The sequence below is a fragment of the Thunnus thynnus genome, chromosome 8, assembly GCF_963924715.1.
Source record: "Thunnus thynnus chromosome 8, fThuThy2.1, whole genome shotgun sequence".
NCBI classification, from domain to species: Eukaryota; Metazoa; Chordata; class Actinopteri; order Scombriformes; family Scombridae; genus Thunnus; species Thunnus thynnus.
Window position 1 is genome coordinate 9,559,306 of NC_089524.1, and position 17,151 is coordinate 9,576,456.

A 17,151-nucleotide genomic window follows, 5' to 3' on the forward strand; every position below is an offset into this window, starting at 1 on the left:
GCTGGCAGCTGTCTGCTCAGTCTGGACAGAAAACTTTCTCTCGCTCTTCTGCTCTAATTCATGAACATCCCTGACCTACTGCAGGGCTGTACTGTAGGTACAACACACATGGTGTAATCCTCTGGGCTTTATGGATGAGAGATGACACAACATACATGTAGAGTAGTTGTGCATACAGTACATGAAACATATTGGGCACAACTCAAACGTGTACAGATACAATCAGAGGATGTAACACCAGCTGTTAGTGCCATACCACCCTTGGTATGCCCGATTTTGTCTGATCTTGGAAGCTAAGCAGGGTCAGGCCTGGTTAGTATTTGGATGGGAGGCCGCCTGGGAATACCAGGTGCTGTAAGACTTCTTTCCCCTGGATCAATGACAACATTCGTCATCTGAAAAGGGAAGTTAGAATAATGGAGCATAGTTGAAAGAAATCCAAACTAAAGCTCCATCTCCTCCATCTGAAAGAATTGCTGTTCATGCTCAACCAAAATAGAGGTGAGAGCTGCCTACTTTGCAGGCCTAATCAACACAATCCTAGGCTCCTGTTTTAAACCATTGACCAGCTTTAAAACTCTGCCCATCCTTTTGTATCTGCCTCCTCCCAAGTGGACTGTGTAATCTTTTTGTCTTCTTTGTTGACAAAATCAATAACATTCAATCTAATTGTAACATTGCTACTGTTTCCTCTGATTTATCAGCCTACTGTCCTACTCTCTTGTCTAATTTCTCTCCTGTTTTGCCTCTTTCCTTAAAGACGCCCTGCCTGCCCTGGGTCCATGCCTACTCTCCATTATTAATCTCTCTCTCACCTCTGGCTGTGTTTCTGATGGTTTTAAGATGGTGAGCATCCAACCTATTTAAAAAAAAAACAACCTGCACTTCATCCAACCCAACCAAAAAAACTACAGACCTATCTCAAAACTTCCATTCATCTCCAAAATTGTTGAAAAAATCATTGCACAGCAGCTCCTTGAGGTCACTGAAAGACACAATATTTTCAATAAATTCCAATCCAGCTTTGGCAACCAACAGAGTACAGAAACACCACCAATAAGAGTGACAAATGACATCCTCATGCAGGCTGACAATGGGGAACATTCTATCCTGGTCCTGCTTGACTTAACCACTGCTTTTGACACTATTGATCACTCCATCTTGGTTGAATGTCTAAATAAATCGGTGGGTATCTCTGGCTCTGCTCTCAATTGACTCTCTTCCTAACTGTCAAACAGGAAGTTTCAGGTAGTCAAAGACAAACTTTTTGTCTTCAACTACCCCAATACTCCGTGGAGTCCCGCAGGGTTCAATCCTTGGTCCTATCCTTTTCTCACTTTACACTTTCAACCCTGTATCGGCCCTCTGGCCTCCAATGTTAAACCCTCCTCAAGAAACCTGAGTGTAATCTTTGACTATAATCTGAACTTTGAACCACACATAAACAGGCTTGTGCAACTCCGTAACATCACTAAAATCAAATCAATGCTAGCAATCAGAGATCTAGAATCACTAATCCATACCCTCATTTTTTCACGCCTTGACTAGTGCAGTGCTCTTTTCTCCTGTCTCAGCCAAGCAGCCCTGTCCCACCTGCAACTTGTGCAAAATGCTGCGACCAGAGTGCCAACCAAAATGAACTGTAAATCCCACATCGCACCAATCCTTGCATCCCTTCATTGGATCCCCGTAATGTATAGAATAGATTTCAAGATACTGCTTATCATTTAAATGGTCCTACATGGTCTTGCCCCTTCATACATTTCCAAACTTTTGCATCCTGATTCCACCTGTAGGCCACTCAGATTTTCTGACCAAGGTCCCTTATTTATGCCCCGCTCCCTCCACAAATCCAAGGTGGTTGTGCTTTTGCTGTTAGGGCGCCATCCCTCTGGAACAGTCTCCCCCTCTCTGTTAGATCAGCTGAGTCTGTAAACGGCTTTAAAAAAAACTTCTAAAAAATATCTACAGACTTGCCTTTCCTGCAAAGAGCCTGTAATTTATTTTTCTGTATATATTGGAATATGTATGTTTATTTTTGTATCTATATCCTGTGCAGCACTTACATTGTTTTAAAAAGGTGCTATATAAGTAAAATCTTACTTACTCACATATTATTGTTCCTGGTTCATGTCACATAATGTACAGTAACAGACTGAATAGGAGTGGACATGCCATCAGTTACTGAACATATATAGTGTCTATATCAACATATTCACAAAGTCAAATTTGCATACAAATATTTTGACACCAGTAAAACTCTTTTGAACATGAATCTTGAATAAACTGATTGTAGCAGTCAAGTAATCAAGTAAGACTGTAGCAATGGCAAAGGACTTTCCTTTTGTGTTGTATTTTTCCCTTGAGGGGGAACTTCTCAACAACAAACCTTGGTAACAGTTAATGTGAAAATGATTCAAAGCCTTATTTTGAGCATTTTCTGCACCTGTGCCAGCCTTTTAATGTTTCATTCACACTCTTTTTTTATTGAATAATGTATAAGAGGCAAAAATTGTGTATTTTTTCTCTATTTATACAGTAGTTGTATTCATTATTCATGTGTTGATTCATGTGTTAAAGTCATTTCATGCACATGAGCCATGCTGAACTGCAGCAAATCAAAACTGAGCTCCGGCTGCATAGTACAGCAGTACAGACCTGTCTGTTCCCTTTCATTGCACACACTTTTCATTCAATTCAAATTCTGCTCTTCATACTCTGAATATGTTTGGTCACTGCACTGCCTGTAGGTATCTCTGCAGATATGACTATATATGCCCACAATGCTGTTTCATTAAATGATGGTCATTGGCTCCCTCCAATTTTATGATTATTCTTGCCAGCGACAATGTTAGACAACTGAAATCAGTTATCCCTGTACTGCAGGAAACAGGTGACACATGTAACTCTTATGGATTTTTTTTCATTTAAAGAAATGCTATTACAGTCGCTCAACTATTTAATAACCCTCCTTAAGATGATGTGAACTGAAAAAAAAACCTTTATTAAATGACTTCAGAAAGTACAAAGACACATCTGCTGCTTGAGGCAATGGGACAGAAAAGTAGATAAAATATTACATAGCCAATAGTGTCCCAGCATGTTTCTCTGATAGTTTGTTGTTTCCCATAGCAACAGTTTCAAGGAATGCTGGAGTGTCAGAGCAGCAGTGATATGTGAGTGTTATTGTTTTACACATATGATTGGATTAGGGAAGACAATTTCTAATGTTACTGACATTTAAATGAAATTTATGTAACATATTACATGACTAGTCTAAAATGAGACAGGAAGAGGGAGACAGAGAGAATGAAAGGGAAGCATAAAAGAGAAAAACAAAGCTGAAACTTTACATGTAATAATGTATTCGCATGCATGATCAAGCCCAAACATCTGCTCATATTTTCATAAAGGCCTCATCTAGTACTCATTTCAGTACTACACAGCCACTAAATGGGCTCCCCAGAAAAAAAAAATATTATGTTCATAGGATAGATAATACTTAACCCTTACATACTGTTCATATTCTCACCCTTCACAGTATTCTCTCATAATTAGTCTATATACCAAGCCTTTGAACCACAAATCTATTTTTCATGAATTAATCCTTAATACGCTTTCAAAGAGAAAAGTGTATACTTTTTTATGGAGATAAAACACTCACAAGCACACTATATTATGGTTCTCTGTTCTCTAAAACAGGAAAACATAGCAGCCAACATGATTTCACGGCTCAATTTAACCCAGAACTCCCTCTATGTATAAAAATGTGTATCAGCTGCACAAAAAGAAGAAAGTCATAAAATTTCAGGCTAAAAGAATGACGTTCAGCGTGTTTTCACTGCTCTCAAAGCTAAAAATGTGTCAAATTTGACCTGATCAGTATGTAGCATAAGGTTTAAGGGTTTCCCCTCAACCTGCAGGCTATAGCTAATTATCTGATAGTTTATCATCAAAAAATATTCAGAATATCCATAAAGAGAAGGGTTTGACATATTGGCTTTCTTGCCAAGAGTTAGATGTGAAAATCGATACCACTTTCATATCTGTCCGTTAACTTTGAAGCTACAGCAAGGAGATGACTGAAGGATAGGTTCACAGTTTTTCAGGTTTGTCTTAAAACAACATTCAGGTGCCCATATGAACACTGAAAGAGGTTTTCCTCATTATTTGTGTTCAAAAATCCCCATCAAATGTGCTTTCAATGTAAATGATGGACCAAAATAGGTCAAAATCCAGTGTTTCCACGATCATTTTGTGCAAAAATGCATTTAAAAGTTTATCTGAAGCTTATATGAGACTTCAGCACTAAAAAGACTGTAAGGATATCTACTTGATTTGACCAATTTGCACAGCTGAAGCTTCATATTAGCTTCAGATAAACTTTTAAATCCATTTTTGCATAGTAAGTGCATTATGAAGGGATGAACAGTACAGGAGGAATGATTAGGGCACCTGACTATTGTTTTAAGACTTGAAAGTTAATTTTCTTAATTTTAATTTTTTAATTCACGCTTAACACATTTTTTTAAAACTTTGGACACAAGCTAAATGGCTGTAGCTTTGTAATTAATGGACATATCTGAGAATGGTAGGAAACGTTTTCGTCCAACTTTAAGCAAGAAAATGTCTAACTCCTGCTTTAACAAAGCCTCTTTTTTTTTTTTTTATTAATTGTTTTTTAACATTTGCAGCCTGCTCTACGTGACTCAGCTGTATCTGCAGATATGACTTTGACTTCTTAGTACTTTTTCCTATCGACTACATTACCGGCAGGCACCATCATTAGCTATCCCGCCCATAAAGCGTCACTGATTCAAACTGCAGCCGAGGCAGAAGGAGAGAAAGCAGGGAGGCAGGCTGATCACACACACTCATACGCTGACGAGCAGAGGCAGAGAGAGGAGCACATACAGCGAGTGAGAGACTGGAGATCCTTCACTGGTTTTTTTTTTGCACTTGCATGAACACAACCGTGGACCCCCCCAGGATCTAAAGATGTGGACAGAAGTCGGAAAGCTCGTGCTATTACATTTGCTACTCATGGAGCTCCATTGCGCTAAAGGTAAGACACTTGTCTTTACGGAGGAGGTGAATTTGCATCGCATCACGGACGGCAGTGCTTCTGGGTATCGCTGCCTACTGAGAAACGACTTGTCTCTCAATGTAGTCCGCGTCTTCCTACAGTGAGTGCTGCGCTAATGTGCTTCACAAAGACTTCCTTCATCATCGCATGCAGCGGCTCACACCTGGATCGCCCCTTCGGTTCGCGCGACGAATGCGATTCGCGGTGACATGAGGTGACAATACGCGGAAGAAAAGATCCGTGCAGCCAAGCCAACACGTGTCTAAATGCCGTAGGCTGAAACCACAGCCAGAAAAGACTGTTTTGATGCGGTCACAAAGTGTAGGCTGATATCAATGGTCCGTGTTTTGGTGTTTTTATAGCAGCAGCTAAGAAAAACAAAACGCTTTAAAATATTTGTCTTCAGGGGTTAAAGTGCCAGCAGGGTGGTAAGCAGCCACGGTAGCTTATTGATACGTATGCAAACAAGCAAACCAACCAGAATGAATAACAATTAAAGCACAAAACAGAGAAATGTAGAAATGCAAAAATTTGTGAAAAGCATATTAACTAACTGAATACAGCAAAACTGCTGCGGAATGAAATCTATCTACTGGAAGATATCAAAAAATCATAGTGTTTATTCAGCTCACAACCTTTAGTAATGAGAGCAGGAATAATGACTTGTTTGACTACAGCAATTTCCTTTGTATACTGTAAAACAGTTACCACGTTTCACACATGCTTTACATATGTGGGACGTGGGAACTGTTTTAATTGCAGGTTATGATGTATACTGAAAAACTGAAGGAAAACAACAGTGTAAACAGCTTGTAGTTACTGCAGTTGAGCTCTGTTTTTTTTCTGTTTTGCAACCAGCAGGTCTTGATAAAGTCATTACAAAGCCCCTTTCCTGGAAATGGAAGCATGTCTATATTTCTAAATTGTGATTTTAAAAGTGACTTTATTACATTTTACAGTGTTTGAATCACATATTATCCCCATTCTATAAAAACTGACCCATTCTGTTTACGGTTCTGTTTAAGGTTGTTGACAACTTGTTCTTTCCTGACATCATAGGAACTCATACGGAATCGGAGTGCGAAACCGGGCAGTTTCAGTGCAAGAACGGAAGGTGCATCCCGACCCTGTGGAGATGTGATGATGATGATGATTGCTCAGACAGCAGCGACGAGGAGAATTGTCGTAAGTAGCCCTGGAGTCTTTGATGATGCCTTGTTTGTTGCCCGTGTTACAAACAAACATGAGTCTTTATCTCGGACAAACATTTTAATGTTACGGATGTCTAAGTTGACACATATTAGATTTCAGATATCATTTGATGAGATTATGCATTCTGCTATTTGATGAAGTTATACTCAGAATAAGCTACTTTCATTTCGCTTGAAGGACTGCTGGAATCTCCCTCTCAGTTGCCAGACATCAGTGCAAGACTTGCTGATCCTGGATCATTGGTCATGTCACATGGCCATAGGAATTTTTCTTTTCTTACTAATTTCACATCCTAAGCAAACCTGTGACGCCATGAAAGCCACAGGGTCACAGTGGGGCCATTTCATAATATTATTATTATGAACTTTAACTTGTTGTGGCTGTGTAGAGATATTGTCAATCCTGTTATCAGGGAGACAGTTCACCCTGTTATAGTGTCTCGTAACGGTTTGGATTTATAATGTCTTCACAGATATCTGAAACAGGGCGATAAAAATGTGGGGTTATGTGTCATGACATCTCATTGCTGAGTAATGCAGCATGTACTAATGCCAATACTGATACTGCTCTTAGATATTAGATGGCTTATCAAAAATTGGCTGCTTCTCTGTTCTCAAGGGCGCCTCTGCCTCTGTGGTTAGGCTGTTTTGTAATTGGAATATAAAATAAAGCACTGCAAGTAGGACTTTATTGTACAATCATGTCCTTGTGTGAATGTGTGAAAAAGACCGATACCATGTGATTCCGGTTGAACTGCTTCTGAATCTGCTCCGTTCAGGAAATGGCATGGACAACCAGCCGAGTAATCATGGCTTATAAATTTGTCATGGTACTAATTGCTTGAATGGTTATATTAGTGGGCAATTGATTCATCGCTTATCTCGGGCACCAGCATACCAAACCTCACGACTCTCTCATCTTGCACACCCTCCGTGGTGTCGGCCGCTGAATATCTTGGGAGTTTCCCGCATGAATGCTGTGACATGTACGAGCGCGTCTCATTGACTGGAGAGACTGATTGGGATTATTGGACATTTAGTGGGCAATACTTGATGGAAGTGGAATTAGATTTTAATGAACTCTTCTTCCCTCTGACAGGTGTGGCTCACTTTGTTGTTTGGTGTTGCTCAAAGACAAGTGTTGCTCAAAGAGAATGTGAAAATGGTACTTACGCCACAAGATGACAGACTGTTCTTTTAACTGAGCCACTTTGTCTGTGGCAGAAATGTGCCTCTTTCTTCTCTCCTCACTCTTTTGCTATATATCCTCCGAGCTTCAGATGTGCTTATGCTTTCCTCCTGGGCTTCTCTGTCACTTTCTCGATCTCTTCCTCTGCTCCTTGTCTACCTTTATCTACTTTTTTCCCCCCTTTGCTGTGTATCTTCTTTTTTTGCGGCATCCATCCCTAGCTCCCTCTCTCCCTTCTTACCCGCCTTGTTCTTGACTGCTCTCAGCCCTTAGCCCGTGTTGGAAGTTGGGTGCTTCTTTCTAAAAAAACTGTCTGTCTCACTTCCTCAGCATTGTAGCACCCACTAAGGGGCTTTCCTCCCCCCATTTTTAAATCTCCTGTGGGCACCTTGGCAGTGTGAATGCCAAAGAGGCTATGCCCACTCGTCTTACGCCCACAAAGAGCATCAGCTGACAGGTTGGTTGGAGATAAATCCAACAGCGTGACTCTGGTTGCCGGAGTGATGCTCAGTGGCTGGCGGTGTGCCAGCCCTTCGAACAGATGCCAGCACTGCCACTGTGCCCCCTCCCCAAAACCCAATATCACCAGCAAAGCTCAGCGGAGAGGGGGAGGAGGAGATTGAGGAGGAGAGGGAGGAGGAGAAAAGATGGGGCAGGTTTGATTGAAAGGAACAGGATGGCGTAGAGCAGAGCGAAAAAATATGGGCAAAGTAATTTCGGAGAATGGGCAGGGGGGCAAATGGAAAGAAGAGGAGACGTAGCATTATTGTGACGAGAATTGGGATAGGTTAGACTTAGCAACAGCAACAAGCAAGTTTTGCTTCACTCTTGGAGGTGTGGTAGGTCGCCTTAGGCTTGGAACAGGTGTCACGTAATTTACTATTTAGTAGTCACAGCTGGATAATAAGACCTAAAATCTGTCATGACAAATCGTCACATTTATCTTGACATTAATAAACGCAACGATAGCATTCGCATTAGCAAAGGGCAGTGAACAAAACATATATATATATTTATAGCAGCTTCTCATTTTGAGCTGGTGCTGACCGTGTCAGCTGGTGTCTGCACAGCCAAAAATCATTTGTGAGGGAGAAAAGTCCACTCTGACATCACTATACAATTGTAAGTGGACTGACTCTCTCACTGATTGTGTCACATTACTGTCAGGAGTCACATTCTCCCAGTTAAACTGTCATTAATATCATTACAGTAACTTAAGCTTATCAGCTTAATTGTTTTGAACCAGGACTTTCAGTATTTGGATCAAGTATAGCTTGTGACAGATAAATTTATCAGGTTACATATGTTATTTCACATATTTAATCAACATTGCATATCTTCTGCTGCTATATATGTATTCATTTTTACTATGTATACTGAGAATATTTGGCTCAAGGTATTACCAAATAAATTTTGTTCTAAATTATCTAATTTAGTAGGTTGTAGCTTGAATGTAAACTTGGCAGCGGTATCTTTAGGTAAAGTATCGGCTTGGACTCAGTATCGGCAGATAACTGTAATTATAGGACTTGGAATGGGATCGGGGCCAAAAATACTTGATTGGACCATCCTATGTACTCCATTTCTGATGTTTGCACACTTCTGACGTTTGACCAGTTTGACCAAAATTGTAGACTTCTAGGCTAGACTGTAAACTCATTTGTTTGGTCGGTTAAACATCTAGATAGATGTCACTTGTTGTTTGCGATATTAGTACATTTAATTTGGCATTTATGTAATATGACACTTAAAAGTAATCCACCGAAATCGGTTGACTTGTTCAGATCTGTTGGGGAATGTTGAGTGTTGAAACATGGTGTGACATCAAAAGACGAGCTCTAATCACTACATAAGTGAGTCTTGTTGTTACTGATGTCACTCTAGTTAGGAGATGATGTGCATGTAAACACACCAGACATGATTCTGTAAAATACATCCAGGCCTGATATAGCTGTTTTTGTGTTTGTGTATATGTGAGTATCCGCAACAATATCAGTCGGATCACCCATCTCTTTGTACGCACACAATCAAACACACACACACACACAGACAGGCCTCTCACAGCAGGGATTACCCCTATAGCATCCTCCCTCTAGCAGCTGTATTAGAATAAGTCCTGGTAGATTGGGTTGTCTTTTGTGCCTTGTCTCTCCTTTCTTTCATTCTCTCTCCTTCCTCCTCCTCCTCCTCCTCCTCCTTCTGCTCCTCTCTCTTCCCTCTACTCTCCTTCATTCTCAACATGCCTCTTGGTAGATTCCGCTCTTGTTGCCCTGGGAGACGGTAAAGTGGTGGTGATGGTGGTGGTGGTGGCGGTGGTGGGGTTTCTGTGCATGTGTGCGCTTTCTTTGTAGTGAACACAACACTGCTGCACACATGTATGCGTACACACGGCAACTCTCCACCTCTGCATGTCTCTGTATGACCTATATTTGATTTGTGGAATATACAGAAAACAGGCCTTATCGTTTTTACAGTGGATTTAAGTGGATTTAAACATGCCTTATCCATAGTGCCACTGTAAAATTCATCTCCTATCTCAACCTCATTTTAGCTTTCAGTTGTTCTCCCTCTCCCATGTTGCTGTAAAGAGTCTTCCCCTCCAAATGGCCTTTGTCATACTGCACTGTAAAAAACATTTTGCTAGTGATGATAAACACAATGCTAGAACATGTTACATTATAGGATATTGAGGTTTATATAATGGAACCTAAGATGAACCCTAAAAAAATCTTCTTTTTTGCAGCAGTTAAAAAAAACAGGATAGAAAACGGATACATAGGGTGGGAAGAAAGTTCTTGTTGAGCCCCTTGTGTGTTTGTGTTTATACAGTATATGTGTGTGTGTGTGTCTGTGTGTGTGTGTGTGTGTTTGTGTGTCACAGCAGGACAATGAGTCTGAGCAGGTTTAAGAAGGGGAGCGTCTCCTCAGCAGTCTGAGACCAGCTTCCCATAGAGGAGACATCACAACACATTTCACGCCACTGCTCTGTTTGTGTGTGTGTGTGTGTGTGTGTGTGTGGGTGAGAGAGAGGCCAAGCTCTCTCTCTTTCTGTCACACTCACACACATACACACATACACATGACACTGTAATAAGAGACTGCAGAGAGGCGCTTCAGGCATAAAAGGCATTGTACTGATAGGCTCACAAAAACACATTTTGGTCACCTGCTGACATACACACACACACACACAAACACACACCCGCACTGCTCTCTGTAGCACAGCTGGGGTCAGACTTCTAATGGGAGTATGAGGTCAAGAGGAGCAGTAGCTTAATCAATTATATACACACACACACACACACACACACATACTCACAAACACACACAATGAGTGTGTAGTAGCAGAGCAGCACTCGCATAGATTAAAATGAGAGACACTCTGCTTTTGAAAGAACAAAACACACACACACACACACACACACACAGACACGCACAAGATTTGAAATAAAGGGGTCAATGCTAACACTGGTCATAATTGTACTCAGTGCAGTGTCTGAGCAGGTATATTTTTTTTATAAACATAAGCAAACACACACACATCTTGGTACATTAACACACGATTAAGTCACGATGACATCCCACCCAATCATTTGGTTTTCTGTATTGGCCTGAGGACATGTTGTGTGTGTGTGTGTGTGTGTGTGTGCGCATGTATGTGTTTGTTAATATGTGTGTGAGGAGAGGACCCAGCTGCAGTGCACTAGTCTCCAGAGAGAGCGACCCACTGCTGTGTTCTCTGACTACTGAGGCACTTTGGGATTTGTGTGTGTGTGTGTGTGTGTGTGTGTGCTTCATCTTGTGTGTGTGGAGAGAAAGCATCTCACCAACAGATGACAGCACACAAGACACGCACGGCACTGACTAAAAAAAAACCCAAAACAAACTGTAAATGATCATTCCAGTTTGTTACAACTTTGGTCATATATTTTCTTAGATTTGGACAGTTTTTCTTTGCAGTGAGGGATTATTACAGACGTTTTTGAAAGGCTCACCTTTGGTTTCATCTCTACATAAAATAGTTTCTATCATCTGGCCAAACTGTTGGCTTGTTTACAACCTGTCTGATCATCTGACTGCTCTGTTTCTGGCCCCAGTGGACTTTAATGTAGCAATGTGTTCCCAGATCTCAGCAATTACTTTGGTGAGTATTAGAGTCGGGTACCAAACTTGGTACTTTTAAGGGTACCGAATAAATGAGATTGGTACTACCGAGTACCTATTCATGTTAGATCAATTGGTGCATAATTCCTTTCAGAAAATCCCTCCTAGTTTACCGACACATGAGCATCTGAAATTCTCTCCTGTTTACCTGTTTACTTTCAGATATCAGCCTTATTTTACTGTTTCTGGATCGCTTTCAGCCGTATCGGAGCCGTGTTAAGTTACTGCTGATGAAAACATTTCCTCCTGCTGCTGCTGCTTCATAGTAAAAGCTTTCCACTGACAAACTAACAGAAGGCTTTTATTATGAAGAACTTATAGGTTAGTTAGTGGAGCTTCATTAGCTGTGCTATTCTTCAATAAAAACACGTCAACACAACAAGATCTGGAGATATTTGTAACTATTTCTTCAGCTGCAGAGAGGAACAGTACAAGCAGAAAAAGCCACAGAGATGTTTGATGAAAAGCTGCAGACGACAGGCTCTTAGTGCATTTTCAGCAAACAGCACATCTCCAACAGGTAGCCTAAACAACTTCAAATGTTCTAAATAGATAACAATGTTGAAATTGAGAAGTTTTTACTTATTTTTTACAACTGAAATTACATTTTTGTTATTACAGAGAGAGTAGAGTACCGAATAAAGTGTACAGTGTTATTTTAACAGATTGAAATGATAAGCCAAAGAATGAAAATTATACCCAAGTTGTAATTAACTGAAAATTTCCCTTAAGTGATCAGAATATAGACACAAACACCATACATGTGTGCCTGATAGATCAGTTTCTCCACTGTCCTTGGCTAACTCTTAAAGTTACACGGTATGTTAGATGACAGTAGGAGACTAATTCTGTCCAAAGTTAGGAAAGGAGAACTTCTGGTAGCCCTGAAGGTACACGCTGAGGCTTTGCAATGCTATTTTCTCTGCATCCTAATTAAGAAAACATGGTGGTTAATGACTACAACTTGTGAATTCCTGGTTGTTCAACAGGAATAGTTCCAAAAAAGTAAGAAAATAAATAAAATACATCTGCTATATTGAGGCTTTATGTCATTCTTCATGCACACACCAAGACATTAAAACAAACAAACATCAGGCTGCTTATTTTAGGTAACAGTGTCCTCTGTCCCTCTGTACTTGGTTGACACATCATGCGTGTCATGATGTATTCCTTGAAGATACAATATTAAACACAATCAAGTAGACATGTTGTCACATATGGCATGCTATCCTGACAGATAACAAGACCAAAATGAGCCAGGGCATCACCTTTGTCAGACACTGTATCATGATGTACAAGCTAACAATACCTGCTGTGCTGAATAGGTGTTGGGTGCAGCGGTGCAAAACAGCAGCAGGGTAATTTTAGCTGAGGTCAGTGCTGACCTGAAGCATTCACTCTCTTTGTTTCTCTTTCTCTCTGTCCATCTATCTGATCAGTCTTGCTTATTTTTTTGCCCACTTGCTATTTATCGCTCTCGTCCACCTTCCTTTTTCTGCATCTGTTACCCCTCACTGTCTTCTGTCTTTGTATTGACATGAAGGGCAGGGGTATGGAATACAGCAAACCTACAAGGAGGCAGCAGACGCTGTGAGTGTATGTGTGTGTGTGTGTGAGAGCGACAGAGTGAAAGTGAGAGTGCACTGCCCATCTACATACTTCTAATCCAATTAGTGAGTGTCTCAGCGGGTAAGAATCTGCACCGTGAGAAGTGAGTGTCAGAGAAGGAAATACTGAGTTTTCCTCTGCCTAAGGATGCATTTCTCTTTGTGTTTGTATATGTTGATGGAATAAAAAAACAGCTGCATCGTCCTATTTCTTTCTCTGTCTATGTCCATCTCCTGACATAATTGCGTCTTCCAAATCAGGCCATACTTATCAACAGAACAAGATTTTCTTAAAAGTTTTCTCCTCTTTTTTTTCTTCTTTTAACCCCCTCTTGGCTTGCACTTTCACTCCTAACTACTGGGTGACTGTTGAGAGGGAAATTTGAAAGGATGAAATCAGGCAACCATGATTGAAGTTAAATATGAAGCTTTCTTAAGGCGCCTGTTGTGATTGTTACCTCAAGTGATGGTACAAACTCATCGCCCAACAGTTCAAAGTACCTTTGAAATGTTGTCGATTTCTCCCAGCAATATTCTAATGTACCACTAATTAGTCGGTACTCTCAAATTATGCCAAGTTTCATTCTTTATTTCTCTCTTTTGATAAAAGTAGAAATTACAGCTGACAGTACTAGCTCAAACGATATTAATCACTTCTTCAAGTTGCTCATCAGTATTTTTAAATTAACAGTGGATCCAATGACAGCGTATAGTGTGAGAAGGGTCACTCATAGTGACAAACCCTCTCAGCTCCATGTAGCATTTTAGCATCTTTTAGCCCATCGTTTTTTTGTTTTACGGCATGTTGTGGTTCACTCTAATTGCTCTCATCAATGTTGTGTGCAGATGCGGCGGGCAGCTGTTTTCAGTGAAAGGATCTGATAAACCCTCTCCTGCCTGGCAGACAGACAAAGTTAGTGATTAGCTGCTGAGCATAGTGGAGCATTTAGCAACTATAGAACTAGATATTTCCCTCAGAAGTTGGTGGAAACCAGAAAAACAGAGCTAAAAGGAAAAAGCATATTGGATTTATATTCATCTGTTGTCCTGAAACATAACTCCAAATGAATGCTGATGTTGTTCTGTGTGTGCTGGATGTGTAAATATAAGCAAGTGTTTGCTAACACGTTCACCATTTCATCTAGATAAGGTGATAGGTAATATGTTGGTGTTGTGTTTACAGCTTGTATTTGAAAAAGCAAATGTGAAAACTTTCATGAAGCGGTTGCAGTTTGAAATCATTTTTTAAAAATCCATCAGACGTTAAGTGTAGGATGTCTTTTGATGAAACTGCCTGTCACACTTACAGTACATTCACATTCAATTTCTTAGACACACACACACACACACACACAACAGAAAGAGTGCAACAGACAGTCAGGGCCTGCACTGCAGCATAACCATGGTGTCACATTGTCAAGGTGCTTTTCCTTTTTTTTTTTTTTTTTTTTTAAAAAGCAGTTTTCATGGCTGCTGCTTTTACCTGCTGAACAATGCAGCGGACCCTGATCTTAACATAACTGCTACTGGCCTGATGAATGTTGCAGAAAAGTAATAGATAGTTAAAAACAATTCAAGGTTAAACAGAGATAGTTGGAGTTGGAAGTTTGCGAGAGGCATCGGTAGACTGAAGGACACTTTGTGCGCCAAAGACGAAAGCAGGATGTTGCTATTTCTAAAAGTTACACTCCTGTCTTAGTTTCGGTTGTTTGTTTTTTCATACTTGCTCTTTATCCCTCTTCCTTTCTGTACACAGCGCTCCCACTCCCCTCTGTTTTCTGTCAGAATTAGCTCGTCCGTTCTTCACAGATTACCTTGCGTTGTTTGTGTCTGCTTTGCTCCGCTGCAAAGTCACTTATGGTTCAAAGTCAAACTCCGATAACATTACAATCCTTTCTCCCTTCTTGTGTGTGTTAGCTAAGTGTCATGCGCGTGTGTCTCTTTGTGCCTGGTGTTGTTGTGTTGTGCTGTTGTTATCCTAACCCCCCCCCCCCCCCTTCCCTCTCCCCCCCTCCCAAACCTATCCGTGTCTGACAGGGTATCATGGCATTAATCCCCAGCACAGATTAACTGAATATCTTCATGTGCTTCAATTTTATTATTTACATTTGCTGTAATCCTGTTTTTCACCTCTCTCTCTCTCTCTCTCTCTCTCTCTGTCGCCTGGCATACGCAGTCAGGGAGCGGCATATGAAACGACAACTAAGAATGCTGATGAATAAAACATGGCCGCTAATACCAGTCTGCTGGGCTGACACCGAGATAGGGCCCTTGAGTGCTGCATGTCAAAAGTTTTCATGAGGAGTTTTTTACATGAAAGTTGAGGAAAGAGAGTTCAGTCTGGCTCACTTCTCTGATGATGATAACTCAAACTCTTTCTCCGTTTTCTTTCATTTCTTCCTTAATTCATTTCTTGCTCTTTTCATTCGTCTTCTCTCTATGTATTCTTTTTGTGTTGCCAACCGTTTTTCTTCCCCTCTCCTATCTATCTCTGTCTACGACCAGAGAACTGTTGGCTTGCTCGGTTTGATTCATTGCATCCAACCCTGTCTCAGTGTCTCTTGTCAAATAAAACAGGAAATTTTCCACCCACTGTGGCGCTGAAGCAGTAAATCAGTTTGGTAAAAGCAGGAGTTAGGGTTGTGGCGAATTTGATGTGTACCTGTGTGTTGGTAAGAATTTGTGTCATTGTGTGCGCTTGTTCCCCAACACCTACTGAGAGAAAGTAGATAGAAAGAGTTTTTGATGGTGTCAGAAGAGGGAAGAAAGCGTATATAATCTCAGATATCTCTGCATCATTAACCAGAGGAAAACACTCACTCATACAGATGCTAAAAGTACATCTGAATAACATAGACTGAGCTGTTTGAGGCTATACAAATCTGAAGTGAAAAAGCTGAAATTCAGAGCTTTTAATCATCTACTCATGTTGTGTTAGGATCTACAGAGTGTCAGAACCAGTCTCTCCATTGCTTTCTTCAACAAAATTAAACTCAGGATAATTTCCCATCAACCATTTACAGTTAAATGTGATGCATGGACCATGACTGAAGTTGCTTTTGTCAGTTACTCCTAATTAGTTGCACCCCACCAAAAAATGAATCTACACCTGACAAACCAACAAACAAAGGAACTTTTTTTTCTCTACTTCATATTTCCTCCTCCTCCTCTCCCTCCATCCTCTCCTTCTCTCTCCGTCTCTCTCTCTCCTCATCCCCTTCCCTACACCTGTCTTTTGAATGAAGCTGTTTACATAGATTTCGCACACACACACACGCACAACATATCTCCTTCATACACCCGCCTCGCCAGGCTCCTAATCCCGGGAACGGGTCTTTTTACCTTGAGGGGATTTTGCTTGTCATTCGTCGCAGGATGGCGTGGTGGAGGTGGAGGTGGTAGGGGGAAATCACTCTTTGATGATATAGCTACTGCTCAGTAATACCAGTACCACACACACACACACACACACACACACACAGGGAGAGAGAGAGAGAGAGAGAGTCTGTGTTTTCCGGATACGTACACACATTGCTAATGCTTCATTACCACAATGCACTGACACTGTGTCAACATGAAGGGGCTGGAGGGAGATTAAAGGGTGAGGAAATACTGAAGGAACCTGTGTTAAGGACCATATTTTCCACTGCTGATTGAGCAGGAAAAAAAACATCTCCTGATTATCCTCTGAAACTCCCGATAAAACGTCCTTCCTCCTTCCTTGGAGTAATGATGTGGGGATTATTGTAAGTGTGTTTGAAGTAAAAAATAAAAAGCTGATGTGCCGCAGTTACTGGAGAAACATCAGGAGTCTCTTAGGACGTAATGACGTGCAAAACTGTACTTCAGCTATTTGGGATGTTGGCTTCCCCGCAAAGCTTTCAGTTCTCAGTT

General features: G+C 40.8%; 1 protein-coding gene and 1 pseudogene across 4 annotated transcripts in view; both read left to right on the forward strand.

Annotated features, from left to right (window-relative positions):
* The first annotated feature begins 242 nt into the window (after positions 1-242).
* Positions 243-361, forward strand: LOC137188538 (5S ribosomal RNA; annotated as a pseudogene).
* Positions 362-4,680: 4,319 nt separating this feature from the next.
* The window catches only part of lrp8 (low density lipoprotein receptor-related protein 8, apolipoprotein e receptor), a 181,186-nt gene continuing 168,715 nt past the window's right edge, over positions 4,681-17,151 (forward strand). For all 4 annotated transcript variants that reach the window (XM_067596388.1, XM_067596390.1, XM_067596389.1 and 1 more), the window contains exons 1-2: positions 4,681-5,065; positions 6,146-6,271. In XM_067596388.1, the coding sequence (XP_067452489.1) occupies positions 4,999-5,065; positions 6,146-6,271 (193 nt within the window). In that variant the 5' untranslated portion in view covers positions 4,681-4,998. The remainder of the gene's footprint in view (positions 5,066-6,145; positions 6,272-17,151) is intronic.